This window comes from Centruroides vittatus, unplaced genomic scaffold, assembly GCF_030686945.1.
Source record: "Centruroides vittatus isolate TY-2023 unplaced genomic scaffold, ASM3068694v2 contig_1863, whole genome shotgun sequence".
Lineage (NCBI taxonomy): Eukaryota > Metazoa > Arthropoda > Arachnida > Scorpiones > Buthidae > Centruroides > Centruroides vittatus.
This window is the reverse complement of record NW_027121147.1, coordinates 969,130-983,813: the sequence shown is the minus strand read 5'-3', so window position 1 is coordinate 983,813 and position 14,684 is coordinate 969,130. Positions and strand designations below refer to the sequence as shown.

At 33.4% G+C, this 14,684-nt stretch overlaps 1 protein-coding gene across 1 annotated transcript; it reads left to right on the top strand.

Annotated features, from left to right (window-relative positions):
* Nucleotides 1-9,956: 9,956 nt before the first annotated feature.
* LOC136970020 (zinc finger BED domain-containing protein 4-like) lies at nucleotides 9,957-10,816 on the top strand. Its single transcript, XM_067264385.1, has 2 exons — nucleotides 9,957-10,486; nucleotides 10,553-10,816. Exons 1-2 carry the CDS (start codon nucleotides 10,032-10,034, stop codon nucleotides 10,761-10,763), a joined length of 666 nt encoding a protein of 221 aa, XP_067120486.1. The 5' UTR covers nucleotides 9,957-10,031; the 3' UTR covers nucleotides 10,764-10,816.
* The last annotated feature ends 3,868 nt before the right edge of the window (nucleotides 10,817-14,684 follow it).

Genomic DNA, 14,684 nt, shown 5'->3' with positions numbered 1-14,684 from the left:
AGTTATATATTTAGAAGAAATTGATATATGCGTTAAGTTGATTCTCAGTTATTCATATACTAAATAACTAAACCAAATAAAATAGAGGATATTTGTAGTTTTGAAAGATTAGAGATAGGTTAAAATGTACAGCATAACATCAATTACCAGATCAAGAGAAATCGGCCTGCAAATTGGAATGTTTACTGATATTCTTTGAAAAGAATGCAATGACACGTCAGCAAGCGTTAAAAAAACAAATAGGAATGAATTTCAGTACCAGGGGTACTCGATTAATCAAAATAAATAACCGCATTACAATAAAAGGATTTTAATTCTTTCAATTATACTCGATTACATCGTCGCCTAATAACGTACTGTTCGCGAGGAATCGGTTCGATTTTCCAAATTTCAGTAAGTTAGCCAGGATCGAGGTATTCCTGAATCATTCTGGTGATCCATCATGGTTTGATTTCATGGGATACGGAAAGGCAACGTAGGGGAGATACTTCTCGGGAGGACTTTATATGGGAAACGCCCTTATTTACGTATTAGACATTTGACGAAAACTCCGCATGGTCAGGCGAGAACCATCGACCAACTAATTATCATTGTTAATGGTTTTAATGTATATGCATAAATGATACATGGTACAAGTAGAAACGGCATGTTATAGTGTACCGAATGCGTGCGCAGTAGTCTCTCATGACGTCATATTCTATGGATTGAACCACTGAATTTGGACTCAACTTGTTATAGTCCTATATTATTAGACTTAGGCCTATGTAAATCTTCGGAGTATAAAATTTCTAGCTACGTAACTGACATGGTCACATGGATTGCGTTATGAAAAAATTGACATGTAGAAGAAGAACACTGAATCCTGCTAAAAATTTAATACGTATTATAAAAGTAAACTGATGATAATAAATTCACATAATACTGTACATTCTTTGCAATAGACAGTAATGTAGTAATATTGAATTACAGAGTATTAAAATATAGAAAACACAGTGAATGCAAGCTGTTTGCAGTAGAGTTCATTCGAGTACTGTACAGTACAATTATTTTATGTATTTTCCGCACCTGAGGGCATTAAGAGGGTCCCTTTTTATCTTGTCAGACTTCTTTCCTTACCATCAAACCGCTCCATCTGTCGGGTTCGTTTCCAGACAGTAGGCTGACTCTAACCTTGGCGTCCCCCAGTGGTGCTCAACGGAGTGTCGCGTTACACTAGGGCGCCGCAATATTTCAAGAGTGCTTAGAAATAGTGGTGAGCAGTACCGTAATGCTTTTTACGCGTATTATTAAAAGTTATTCCGTTTTCATATACAATTCAAATTATTAAATTTTGTAATAATTTTATGAAAATACTGTATACAATTTAGAATAACTGTACAGTACGTCTATTATAATACGTATTAAGTTTATAAAGAAGTAGGAGTGCCTTAAGGAAAAATTACGAAGTTGGAGTACCGCTGTTAGAAAAAGGTCGAAAACCACTGCCTGATGGCTGGGCGGTTTAGGTTCAGCCTGCCAGACTCGGGGCGAGATCAAATCCGATCGGGTTAAAAAAAGAAACAGGAATTTTTTGGGGATAGTTCTTTCAGATACGTCGGATTCCGTCCATCATCACCCGGCTGCCCTATTGTCAAACCCATAATGGGAGAGTTTTTGAGAGTTTATCAACAAATTCGCTCGGACCCGAAAGACTTTCGGAAGGATTATTATTGTTTTTTGCCATTTCCATATTTCCTATTTTTCACGTTTTATTACAGATTTAGAATATTTCGTTCTAACTTTTCGAGTTCCGGTCTTTTGTCATTCGGTAACAATAACACAAGAATTAGTAATGAGTTGGACACTTATAATAAAATGACAATGTTAAGGATTTGAATCTTTCTTCCTCCAGTATCTTACTATTAATCAGAAACGAAAGTTTTTATACCATATGTAATCAACAGAGAGAGATTACAACCTGGGCATTTGCTGAGAGAATTCTTTATTAACAAACATTTTCAGCCTACTACCACAAGTCATCATCAGGTTTTAAAAATACGTTTAAGAAAATATTCCACAGATAGAACAATCCGTTTAAATTTCTTACAATTTGAAGTATTCTAAATACAAATTTAAAGTTACACGAATTAAATATTTAAAAAAATTAAGAAAAATATAATATAAAACTAAGAAAATATAATATAAAAGTAAAGCCAAAGATGATTGAAGGAGGAACGCATTTAATTTTTATTAAATTTCGTAAAAGCCAACAATTTATCTACCTGAAATGGTAGTTCTATTAACGACTTTCCTACCAGTTATACTTATGTTTCTCCACTAGAATTTTCTACCATTGTCATTTTTCAATTGTCAATTTTGATGTTTATCCCTCTTGTGACAGTACTAGGAAGCCTTTTGATACTTTCCGCTCTTTGGGCGCTAAGATGGCCTTTTTTTCCATACCCATCATGGGTCGATCAGCCCCCATTGTGGCCTGATCGACCCATGATGGGTATGGTTAGAGAAGGAGTGACATCCGGGACTGAAACTTCATATATTTAGTTATTTATTTACAGGTATTGTTTCAAAATTTTGATTTGATATTTCTAACGTTAAATTATAAGACGTAATGCTTATCATGCGTAGCTCACCGATGAATAACTTAATAATTATATTAAGGTGTTTCATCGTTATATATTTCAAATATTCTAAGAGATTACTTACAGTATATTATATTTTTGCAATTGTTAGAATCCTGTATTAAAACCTATCATCTTAGTACTGTACTTATGTAATTTCTGTGTTGAAAGCATCTGTCGATTTATTATGAAAATGGAATTTTCTACATTAATATATGCTTAGTTAATAAAAAGTCTCCTGCAACATTAAACAATAGAAATATTAACAAAAGCTTTAATTTGAGAGTGACAATTTAGTACGAAATTCAAAGAGAACGAATGTATTGAACAGAATGAGTTATATAAAGAAAAATATACTCAGTAGTATGCAGTTAAAATTTCACATTTATAAGATTTTTCGAGGTTATAAAGCATCTTATATAACCAAGATACCGCTTGTACCACTTGATTATTGCTGAACAACAAATTCGTCTTTGTTCTAAACTGTTAACTGAGGAAGCCTAGTTGGTCAGGGCAAGTGTTTTTATTAAAATTTCCATTGTTTAGTGTTATGAGTGAAGTTAAATTAAGTTGTTTATATAGTCTGTCGACGGAAAGAATCAACTTGAGAGCAACGTCACGCGTGATGTCGCTTCGGTTAAACCAATCAGCACATTCCTTAATGATGTCAGCGCTTATCGATTAATATGTCAGGCAATGTGTGAATTTTATTTTATTTTCGCTCACTAGATGGCAGAACGACTTTTCCATTAATCGTGTTCATTTTTTATAGCATGTATTAACCGTAAAGAATCATACATTTAACGGCTACTACAGCGAACTTCCTCGTATTCCAATACCAGAACGTGAAGATTTCATAATACTGTTTATAATGGCGGTGACATTTTTAACAAATGAGGAAGAATCCAGAATTAACTTGCCACAACTAAGCGATCAATGGCTGATGTTCATTGGTTAATACCCAAGTTGATTGTTTCAGTAAATTGATTATAGCAATGTAAGATGCATCTATGATTTTCCTTCAATACGCTTTGTATTTTTTTTTTTTTTTTTTTTTTTTTTTGGAAAAAATATGTCATAATATAAATATTATGCCGTAAATATTACCATTTTTTATATATAATATTTTAAAATAAGGCATTAAAAATTCTGTAACACTTTGATAGGCCACTGATAACAAGCTTTTAGCTGCAGAAACGCATTGGCTGAGACCGACCGTAGCGCCTCTAGCGAAATCGTAACCAAGAAGAACCAGCACGTGTTACACAACTAATTAGGAAAGAAGCTATGTTTTGTTTTATGCAAATCAAAATTTAAACTATAATAATCCATTTTGAAACTTATAAAAAAAATTACTTTGATTATATACGAACGAACGATATACTGTGAAAGCTGCTTAGGCGACCACCTGCATTCGATAGGCAAAAATTTCTGGCACGGAATAGTTTATACATAGAGTCTTCGTATAAGTTACCCGTATTAAACGACCACCTGTGTAACGCGACCGCGGGCATCGATTTTTGATCGGAAACAACATACAACAACTGTAATAAGTGACCACTTCCGCGAATATTTCTGGTTTAAACTCTTGTTCGAACCCATCTCGGGCACTTCTCCCACCCTTGAAATTCACTTCAGTTTGTTCGAAATTGTCCGAAAGACGAAAGAGATGCAAAGTTAAGATCGTGTTAAAGTTATCAGAGAAAGTGAAAATGGTTTATCACAACGGCAATTAGCTGTTTAGCTGAAGTTTAACTGTGGGAAACCAAATTTATTTTACCGTAGACCTACAGTGTTTTCCTTAGGGGTATAAAATGTTGTACGCGATACAATTAATCGGCTGATCTCATCGTTTGATAAAATTTATTTTATTTTATTTTATTTATTTAAAGCTCATATACGGTACATGTGCGATAAATAGTTTCTGTATCAACCTACCTTATTTCCACGATATTTTTAGAAAAATAATTTCCAAGTAATTTTCGCACGCAAAATATTCAAAAAACACATAAACGCATTAATGCAAAAATCAGTTTTACAGGCAACCTTCCGCGATTGTCCAATGACAATCGCAAAATGTAATGAAATCGTATTATGAGAAAAAATAATAAAATCGTTTTATTATTTAATTTTTCTTGTTGTACTTAAGAAAATATTAAAAAGTACAGTATTTTTAAAGTTAAAACAAGATTAAACTAACGAAAACCAAAACCAAAGTGATGGAGAGATACGACGCGCTTGTATATTGATGACGTAATATACGTATCTGAACATAAACGTACTCAGCAAAAAACATAAACTCCAATAACCACCACCTTATAAGTTGCTGAGGGAATTTTTAATTAAGAAAACAAACATTTTCGATTTATTCCATAGATCATCTTCAGGTTTAAACTGACGAACAAAAATAATTCCAAAAAATGGAACACAAAATATTTAAATTCAAAAAACCCGATAACGGAGCAACTAATTAAAATTAGAATTAAAGCGCAAAAATACCCAAATGTAAATTAACAAACACATAACAATATTAAAGTTATTAGTACACGCTAAAAATCATTTAACAGATAATAAAATATTAAGGTTCTCCAAATACGAAACACATCGCAAATCATGAGCCATTTGTAAGTCTCTTAATTGCAAATTTCCAAAGCTGACGGTAATCCCTCAGCGTCCCTGGCGTTAATGCATCTATTCTCGAGTCTACTCTTGTAAATAAACTACTTATGAAAATCAGCAATTAGGACTAAAACAGGAGTATATAGGGGTTACAACAAGGAACCTAGGTGTAAGAATCAAAGAGCATAAATATGATGTAAGGAAAAGTTCTAACGCAACTGTTCTGGCCCAGATGGCCCAGGCCGAAGGATCCGTCGTTGGATGGGAAGAGGCGGAAATCGTCAAACAAATATATTCTCCAACTTTAGCAAAGACGGCGGAAAAAATAGAAATTTACAAGAGTAGACTCGAGAATAGATGCATTAACGCCAGGGACGCTGAGGGATTACCGTCAGCTTGGAAATTTGCAATTAAGAGACTTACAAATGGCTCATGATTTGCGATGTGTTTCGTATTTGGAGAACCTTAATATTTTATTATCTGTTAAATGATTTTTAGCGTATACTAATAACTTTAATATTGTTATGTGTTTGTTAATTTACATTTGGGTATTTTTTGCGCTTTAATTCTAATTTTAATTAGTTGCTCCGTTATCGGGTTTTTTGAATTTAAATATTTTGTATTCCATTCTTTGGAATTATTTTTGTTCGTCAGTTTAAACCTGAAGATGATCTATGGAATAGATCGAAAACGTTTGTTTTCTTAATTAAAAATTCCCTCAGCAACTTATAAGGTGGTGGTTATTGGAGTTTGTGTAATATACGTAACTGAGGAGCGAACGAAAAGAACCAAGTTGAATTAATTAAGTCGGAAAAAAAGAAAGTGTGCATTATAATTAGTTATGTGCCGGGTCGTTAAAAATGTATATCCGCGGGTACGGATACGGATCTCAACTTTCGTACTCAGTAGGCGCCGGTGCATGTGACCTTGGACCGATAGTTGACGCTTTGCGTTAGTAACGCGACGTGTTTTGACTTGCACTGCGCGTGTTTTTGTTTATAGTTTAGTGTGACACGGGATAGCATAGATTACATTTGTGTTTTTGGAGAGTGTTGAGTTAAATTAAAATAAAAACAATGTCGACAAAAAGTTTAGTAGTGTAATATGGAAAATTTTACGGTACTTGTGGACTAAGAGGACGCCAGTCGGAAATTGCGATCAAAATCGCGTTTTTGAATGAAATTATCTAAATAACCATAGGCTAGTAAATTTAACTCTAAACAGAAGAAAAATTACTGTTTAAGTTGTAAAAATGAAAAAACAGCAAGAAGAATAATTATTGATATCACTTGTGTGCCATCTTCGCCGTAAACTCTACAAAACAATTAGCATTTTCATGTGGTTTTTTAACAGAACGTGTGAAATTTTGTTATATCGTTATAAATCGTGGAGTGTCTATTTTTATTATTTTATTGCGTGTATAATTTATTTTTACTGTTTTTATGTCGTTACTTTACGCTTTATCCGTAATCGTTGATGCAAATTAGTTGATTTGACGTCATGACTCGCTCGTGCGATTATGCAAAGTAGATGTGCAAGTTGCTCGTGCTGCTCCTTTGCGTGTTTCGTTATCACGTTCATTATAAAGTTCTGAAAATGGAATATACCTTTTGGGACTTACCGAACGACGAACGTGGAGCTATAAGTGTGTTTCAGAAAAATGGAATTTTACATACCGAACGTTTTTGCAATAATAACCAGTTTGTATTTTTGTGAATCAGAAGGTCCGAAATGGAGATGCCACGTCAGGACGTGTCGACAGAAAAGGGGAATTCGGACAGACACTGGTTTTTTGGTTCACGCATATCCTTCCTTGATGCTTTGCGTTTTATATAGGCTACATTTAGTCGCTGGAACTTTCTTCGTTGGAATTTTGTAAAATTCAAGTAGGACTTGATTGGAACAGTTACATGAGAGAAGTCTGCGCCCATTCTGTAATGAGTCGTTGTGACGGAAAGATAGGCGGTGTTGACAAGATTGTTGAAATCGACGAAACGATGTATACACGAAGGAAGTACAATGTCTGTCGTCTTTTACCCCAACAATGGGTATTTGGTGGACTATGTCGAGAGACAAAGGAATGTTTCTTTGTACCAGTGCCAAATCGGGTTAATGTTACCTATGGTTCCAAGATGGCGCCGCTTCCGGTCGCCGTCTTGGATTATTCTAGAGACTGAACAGACGGAACAGTTTCTGGTTCGATCCATTTTCGTGTTCTTCTAGTATCCGGATATATCATAGACAAATGGGTTAATGTTACCTATGGTAGCGAACATGGCGGCTCGTCTCTGAAACAGTGGGGACGCGTGTTCTAACCTAGCCTAACCTATTCTAATAATTTGGTTGCAATAATTATGGTAATTTATTAGAATAGGTTAGGTTAGGTTACAACGTGCGTCCCCACTGTTTCAGAGACGAGCCGCCATGTTCGCTACCATAGGTAACATTAACCACAAAGGCATATATGAATCAGATAAATCTGTTGTATAATGCTTTGGCAGGTGTTTTTTATTTTTAGATATCCCCATAACTGTTCAATATTTTGGGTATGATCTCCTATTTTGGGATTTACGAAATTTTTTGAGTGGTTAACTGTTTTTATGCTCGATATTTAATCCTTCGATGTTGTCTATGTTATTATAACCTTTCCATTCATCTGTTGTTATAATACTTCCTGAATTTATATATTTATAAACTACCCAATTTAACGTGGTTTCAGACCTATCGTTGACCTGACAAATAAAGCAGTTTTTATCCTCACGGCAGATTCCTCCGACAACCCATTTCGTTTATTTCAATATACGACCTTTTTCATGCTTCCGTTTGCATATGACAGTTTGGTCGATTTCAACAGTTTTGTTTGGCCCTCCTATTTTAAAAGACGTCATGTTATGCAATGCTATAAGCATAATTAATCTAATATGATTCGTCCAATCAACACTAGCCTTTTTTGATATACCTGCCGCCATGGCGGAATTTGTTGCAGTACATTCCAGGCAAAGATAATGCCATATAAACGACAATAGACATCCCGAAGTTATATTGCCAAATTTGCTCTTAAAAGTACCTTCATAAACAAAATACTTAGTTCCGAATTTACTACATCTTAAAAAGTAGGTTTTTCGGTCCCGTCGATAATACAATTTGGAATGGGTACAGTACCAAATATTTACAAGAAGGATATTTTCATTATCAAGTGAATCACAAATTTAACTTCGTCGATGCGTATACCGGATGTCACACGCAGAACATAGAGAGGTTATGGGGAAATTGTAAATGGAGGAATAACTATACAACGAGGTACTTCTAGTCATCATCTCAACTCCTATCTGATCCAGTTTATGTGGAGAAGAGAGAACGCTGAAAATGCTTCATTTTTACAGATTTCACGAGACATCGCGAATTTCATGCCTCCGAAATGATAAACTACAAACGTAATAAGTAAGCAGTTTTGGAAATTTGTTAAATATTAACACTAACCCTTTTGTAGATCGTTAATTTATTGTTTGATTTAACAATTGTTTTAAATTTGAAAAATAAAAACTTGCATTATTCGAAAAAATCGCAATTTCCGACCGGCGACCTCTTAACCCATAAATACCTTTATTTTATTTATTTGAAGCTCATATACAGTACATGTGCGTTAAATAGTTTCTGTACGAACCTACCTTATTTCCACGATATTTTTAGAAAAATAATTTCCAAGTAATTTTCGCACGCAAAATATTCAAAAAAAACATTAAACGTACTAATGCAAAAATCAGTTTTACAGGCAACCTTCCGCGATTGTCCAATGACAATCGCAAAATGTAATGAAATCGTATTATGAGAAAAAATAATAAAATCGTTTTATTATTTAATTTTTCTTGTTGTACTTAAGAAAATATTAAAAAGTACAGTATTTTTAAAGTTAAAACAAGATTAACTAACGAAAACCAAAACCAAAGTGATGGAGAGATACGACGCGCTTGTATATTGATGACGTAATATACGTAACTGAGGAGCGAACGAAAAGAACCAAGTTGAATTAATTAAGTCGGAAAAAAAGTGTGCATTATAATTAGTTATGTGCCGGGTCGTTAAAAATGTATATCCACGGATACGGATCTCAACTTTCGTACTCTGTCGGCGCCGGTTCGTGTGACCTTGGACCGATAGTTGACGCTTTGCTTTAATAACGCGACGTGTTTTGACTTGCTCCGCGCGTTTTTGTTTATAGTTTAGTGTGACACGGTATAGCATAGATTACGTTTGTGTTTTTGGAGAGTGTTGAGTTAAATTAAAACAAAAACAATGTCAACAAAAATGTTTAGTAGGGTAATATGGAAATATTTTACGATAGTAAATGACGAATGTGATAAATGCGAAATTTGTGAATGAAAGTATTCCCCGTAAGGTTAAAGATACAACATCGTTAGAAAATCACTTTCAGAGGAAACATCCGTAAGAATATGCTTTATTCCTAAAAGACGACTCAGCTAAGAAGAGTGCCGACGAAAACGTTCAGCAGAGAACATCTTTACAAACAGTAAAAAGAAAATTTAGACAAACATTTTTTAACGGATAGATAGAAAAAGTCAAAATGTGGGATAATACAAACCCCAAATCAATAAAAATTTACAATTTAATTGCATAAATGATAGCTTTATCTGATTTACCTTTTCAACACACAGAAGGATTGGGGTTCTGACGATTGATGGATCATGTTCCAAATTATGTTCTAAAAGGCAGGAAATATTTACGGAACTTGTTTGCAGCGAACTTTACGATAAAGTGTCATCGAAAATAAAGAACATGTTGAAAGATTTTGAGAACGTTTCCTTTACATCAGATATCTGGTCAGATTTTTCGTCAGGAGTTACATTAGTATCCTTGTCGTGTCATGGCATTACAACAGGTTTTATAAGAAAAAATATCGTTTCGAAAGCGGAGATTCTTGACGAACGCCACACGGGAGATTACATTTCGGCAATATTTCAACGTATTCTTGAAGAGTGGGGAATCCCGAAACAGAATGTGCACTGCATGGTAAGAGATGGGGGATCCAACATGAAGCGTACCTGCACTTTATCTGACATAAATAACATCGACTGTACAGCACATCAGCTGCATCTGGTAGCCAAAGAAGCTATTAAAAATGTTGATGCAATATCCATGTTACTTACAAAATGCAGAAAAATTGCAGGACGTTTCAACCATTCTACAATGGCAAAGCAAGAATTAGAAAAAATACAAGTTCGGCTCAATCAATGAGTTTTAAAAGTTTTGCAAGGTTCGCCGACACGCTAAAATTCCAGCTATTAAATGTTGGAAAGACTTGATTGCATTAAGGATTCGTTGTCGCTTTATTCTACTAATAATAAAATAGAACAGCTTGATGCCGAAGAGTGGATTTTAATTCAAGAATTAGTGAGAGTACTGAAGCCTCTGGAGTATATCACAAAAAAATTGAGCGCACAAAACATATGTATATCCGACGTTATTCCTCTAGTACGAGCATTAAATAAATTGTATGACGAGATTTGAATTTCTGCTAATAGTGGGGAAACTCCCAACATCAGCACACCCGTTGTTCTTGATTTTTTTTGTCTTCTTTGAAGAATGAATTAGGTTATCGTTTTTCTGAAATCAATAAAAATATATTGTTCCAAATAGCAACATTTTTAGACCCACGTTACAAAGGTAAATTCTTCAGTGACTTTCTTATCAAAGATATAAAACAAAAATTACTTACAGCTTTAGAAACAGAAGTAAATATCACAACAATACAATTAACACAGAAAAACCAAATTCTGTAAGAAAAGAAGATTGCAACAATTTAGAAGACTCTATGGCCAATATGTTAGATAGTGACGATGAAGGTGAGGAATCTAAAAACTAAATATCATCCACTAATGCTAATTTGCTCACAAAATATGCCAAAGAAAAAAGATTATCAAGAGACCAAGATCCATTAAAGTGTTGGGAGATTAATAGTAAAAAATTTGGAGGTCTTAGTCACGTGGCTCGCACGTATTTATGATCACTTGCAAGAAGCGTTGCAAGTGAGCAGTTTTTCAGTGCAGCAGGAATTACTTATGATCCTCATCGTAATAGACTTTTGGGGGATAAAGCTGCCAAGTTACTCTTTTTGAAGTACAATTTACCATTAATTAATTTTGATTATGACATTTAATTCTTTTGAAGTTTCTAAAAATGTGATTATTTTATCTGATAATTTGATAATTATTATAATATAATATAATACAACTGTGATGATTATTTCAATTAGCATTAGAGGTTTGATCTCACTATAAAGATAGTTAAATTAATACTTTATACTGGTAACTGACTATAATTAATGTTTAAATATTTAAATTTTGCAATATGAATGTGCCACCTGTCTAAAAGACCATCTTTTGAAAGAACCGTGGGTGGTCGCCATAGACAGGTTTTACTGTATATAATTAAACACATTTATATATACAATTACCGGAATATACACTAAATAAGTTTTGCTTATTTTTAAAAAATTCTTTCAAAATAATAATGTAAATATAGGAGTCAATTTGCTAAATTATTGTATAAATTATACATTGATAAATTTAAAACTATTACTTGTCTATAAAACTTTAATATAATTTCCAAGTGTTAAAAATTAAGTAAAATGTTTAATTTAAAAATATATTTTTCATAAATAAAAAAGTTTAAATATGAATTTAGAATAAATTCATTTATTGAATTAATGATAAATTAATAGAAAATAATTTTTCTGGAAATTTATAATTCTATAGTTATTTTAATAGATAAAAAAAATTATATACTGTATCATAACAAGTGTAAGTTAATTTGAAATTTTGAATATTTAACACTGAGAATATTACATTATTATTAAAGAAATACAAATTTATTAAATGCATTTATTAAAAAAACAAAAGAATCAGTATAATAACACAATATAGTAATCATTTTCCACTAGAGGCGCTACGGTAAGTCTCAGCCAATGTGTTCCTGCAGCACTGATATGGTGACATATTTTTGTAATACAGTATTTGTTCTTTGCTGAGTCATGGTCTTTTTCATTTCTATTTTATTTATCATCTCTATAATGGAGAGAATGAATGTACTGTACCGTACAGTATAGTACAGCTCTCATCAGAAAGCAAATATAATGCAAAATTATTCATTTTATTAAATTATTTTACTTTCCCGGCTGTTGTGTAACAGAGGGAAAGTATGGCGATCGGTAAAAATTGATCCCCCCAGGATTTTTACGTTTTTGGATTCAGGGGCCCTTGAAACACGGAGAAATGAAAAAAAAAACCCTCCTGGTTTTTTTTTTTTTTTTTTTTTTATCTATTTGTATGGATGTTTGTGTGGAGGTGTGGAGGGACACGATTTGTTCACCCACTTTAAAGATTGATAACTCCTGTGACTTTTGTCGAAAATTTCTGAAATTTTGCTGGGAGGTTTGGTATTCAGAAAATTGATGATATTAAATTTTGGTGATTAAAGGTCGAAGGCTGGGGAGATAGAGGGTGGTCACGTATCATATCCGGATTGTGATCGGACTTCATGAAGATTTTACTCGTTTTTAGTATTTACAACTTTTTATACAGCATCAAATAAATCTAAGTGATCTTATGAGAAAACTATTAATTTCAAGAATGGATGAAGAAAATGCTAGAAGTGGAAGACAAAAACTTATTCGTTACATTCAGTGTAATGTGTCGAATATGTCGACTGTTTAATATTTATATTCAGTACTATGACATTTAGATATATATAGCCTAAATTTATTGATGATTTCTTTTTTCAATTTCAATAGGAGCTAGTTCATTTGTTTTTTGACATAAAAGATTTCTGTTTTGCATCAACTTCATGATGTATTAATATTATACTTCATTTGTTGATAGGATCAGCGGCTATATTTCAATTAGATAATTCTTGAAAATTTCATTATCCTGCGTCTGCAAGTGTATAGTGAAGCAACCGGTAATTTAACATAGAGTTTAACTATGTATGTAATCAACCAAAATAAATATAATTAAATCCTGCGTTTTGGATCGAGTTACCGGTAGTGTTCCCGTACATCTGGAAACGCAGAATTGCGGAATTTTCAAGAATTATCTAATTTAATTGTAGGTTACTTCATCTTGACGCTTTCAAGGTCTTGAGAAAATACTCGTACTTTAAATAAATTCAGTACGTGGTCTTATGGTCCAAAAATACTTTATTTTAAAAACTAGGGATTTTTATAGCATTCCTTCATAAAAATGCATTTCAATGAATAAATAGTTACGGAATGTAGATCTACAATAGAATCTTATTGGTCGATACATATGTCACCATTTGCCGTATTACAGGATGTCCTGCTCGAATCTCCCTAGTTTTCAGTAATAACTTTGAGAATGCGAACTGAATACCGAAGTGCAAATAGGTTTAATAGAAAGCAGTCTTAAAAATTTACATAAAATACTTAACGTGGAACATGGGATATCCATTCTGTACGCGATTTCAATCCATAACCGATCTATGTCAGGCACCATTCTGTTAATGCATCCACGATGCGGGTACAAACAACTGGCATGTTTGGCACATTTGTGGCACAAACCTGATTTTTCACAAAGGCTCTACCTCCGAAGAAAAAACAAAATTCTAAATAGGTTAATGGCGAGAGATCGAGGGCCAAAGAGTGGGACCAAAGCAATCAATCTAACGATCTGAAAAAATTACATCAAAGACCGAGCAACGCCAGCACGAATTAGTAGCGGGCGTTTTGAGTATATGCACATGAACAGGGCCGGATTTACATAAGGGCATTTGGGGCCTGTGCCCAGGGCTCCCACAAAATAGGGGCCCCACAAAACTGAAAAAAATTATGTTTAAACATAATTTTTTTCTATTACCGCGACAGCCTAGTGTGGCCTAATCATGAGGACAACAGGCAGAGAAAACCAAACCCGGGAAAAAGCCTATGAAACATCGGAAAATTTTGGGAAAAAATTTCACATAGGTATTTTTCAGTTAAATTAAAATAATTAGTTTTACACAATAAAATATATGTATGTTTACAATAACCTTATTTTTAAATGAAATTTACAACTTCCTAGTTCAAATCTAATTGAAAGTACAGTATTTTGTGTAAATTTTCTAAATCATCAAATTTGCCCACTCTTAAAGGGGGGACCCCCACCGAATTTGTGCCCAGGGCCCCTGGATTGGTAAATCCGGCCCTGCACATGAAACTTGAATTATCCCAGACATTCGATGACATATCTTCATAATTGCATTTTACAGGGGAATTTGAAACTAGGGGATCATTTCTTCCACGTATTCATTACGAATGTAATGTATAATTAATTAGAAAATTTTTATCAGTAATTAGTCCTATTATATCGTTAGTTTCATAATGATTCTTCTTACATTTTTATATAAAATTATAACCATAAATTGCATTATTGTCTT

Coding starts and splice junctions, on each gene's coding strand:
- LOC136970020 (XM_067264385.1), top strand. CDS start 10,032: ATGTTGAAAGATTTTGAGAACGTTTCCTTTACATCAGATATCTGGTCA. Junction 10,487..10,552: donor ATACAAGTTCGGCTCAATCA/ATGAGTTTTAAA, acceptor AATGTTGGAAAG/ACTTGATTGCATTAAGGATT.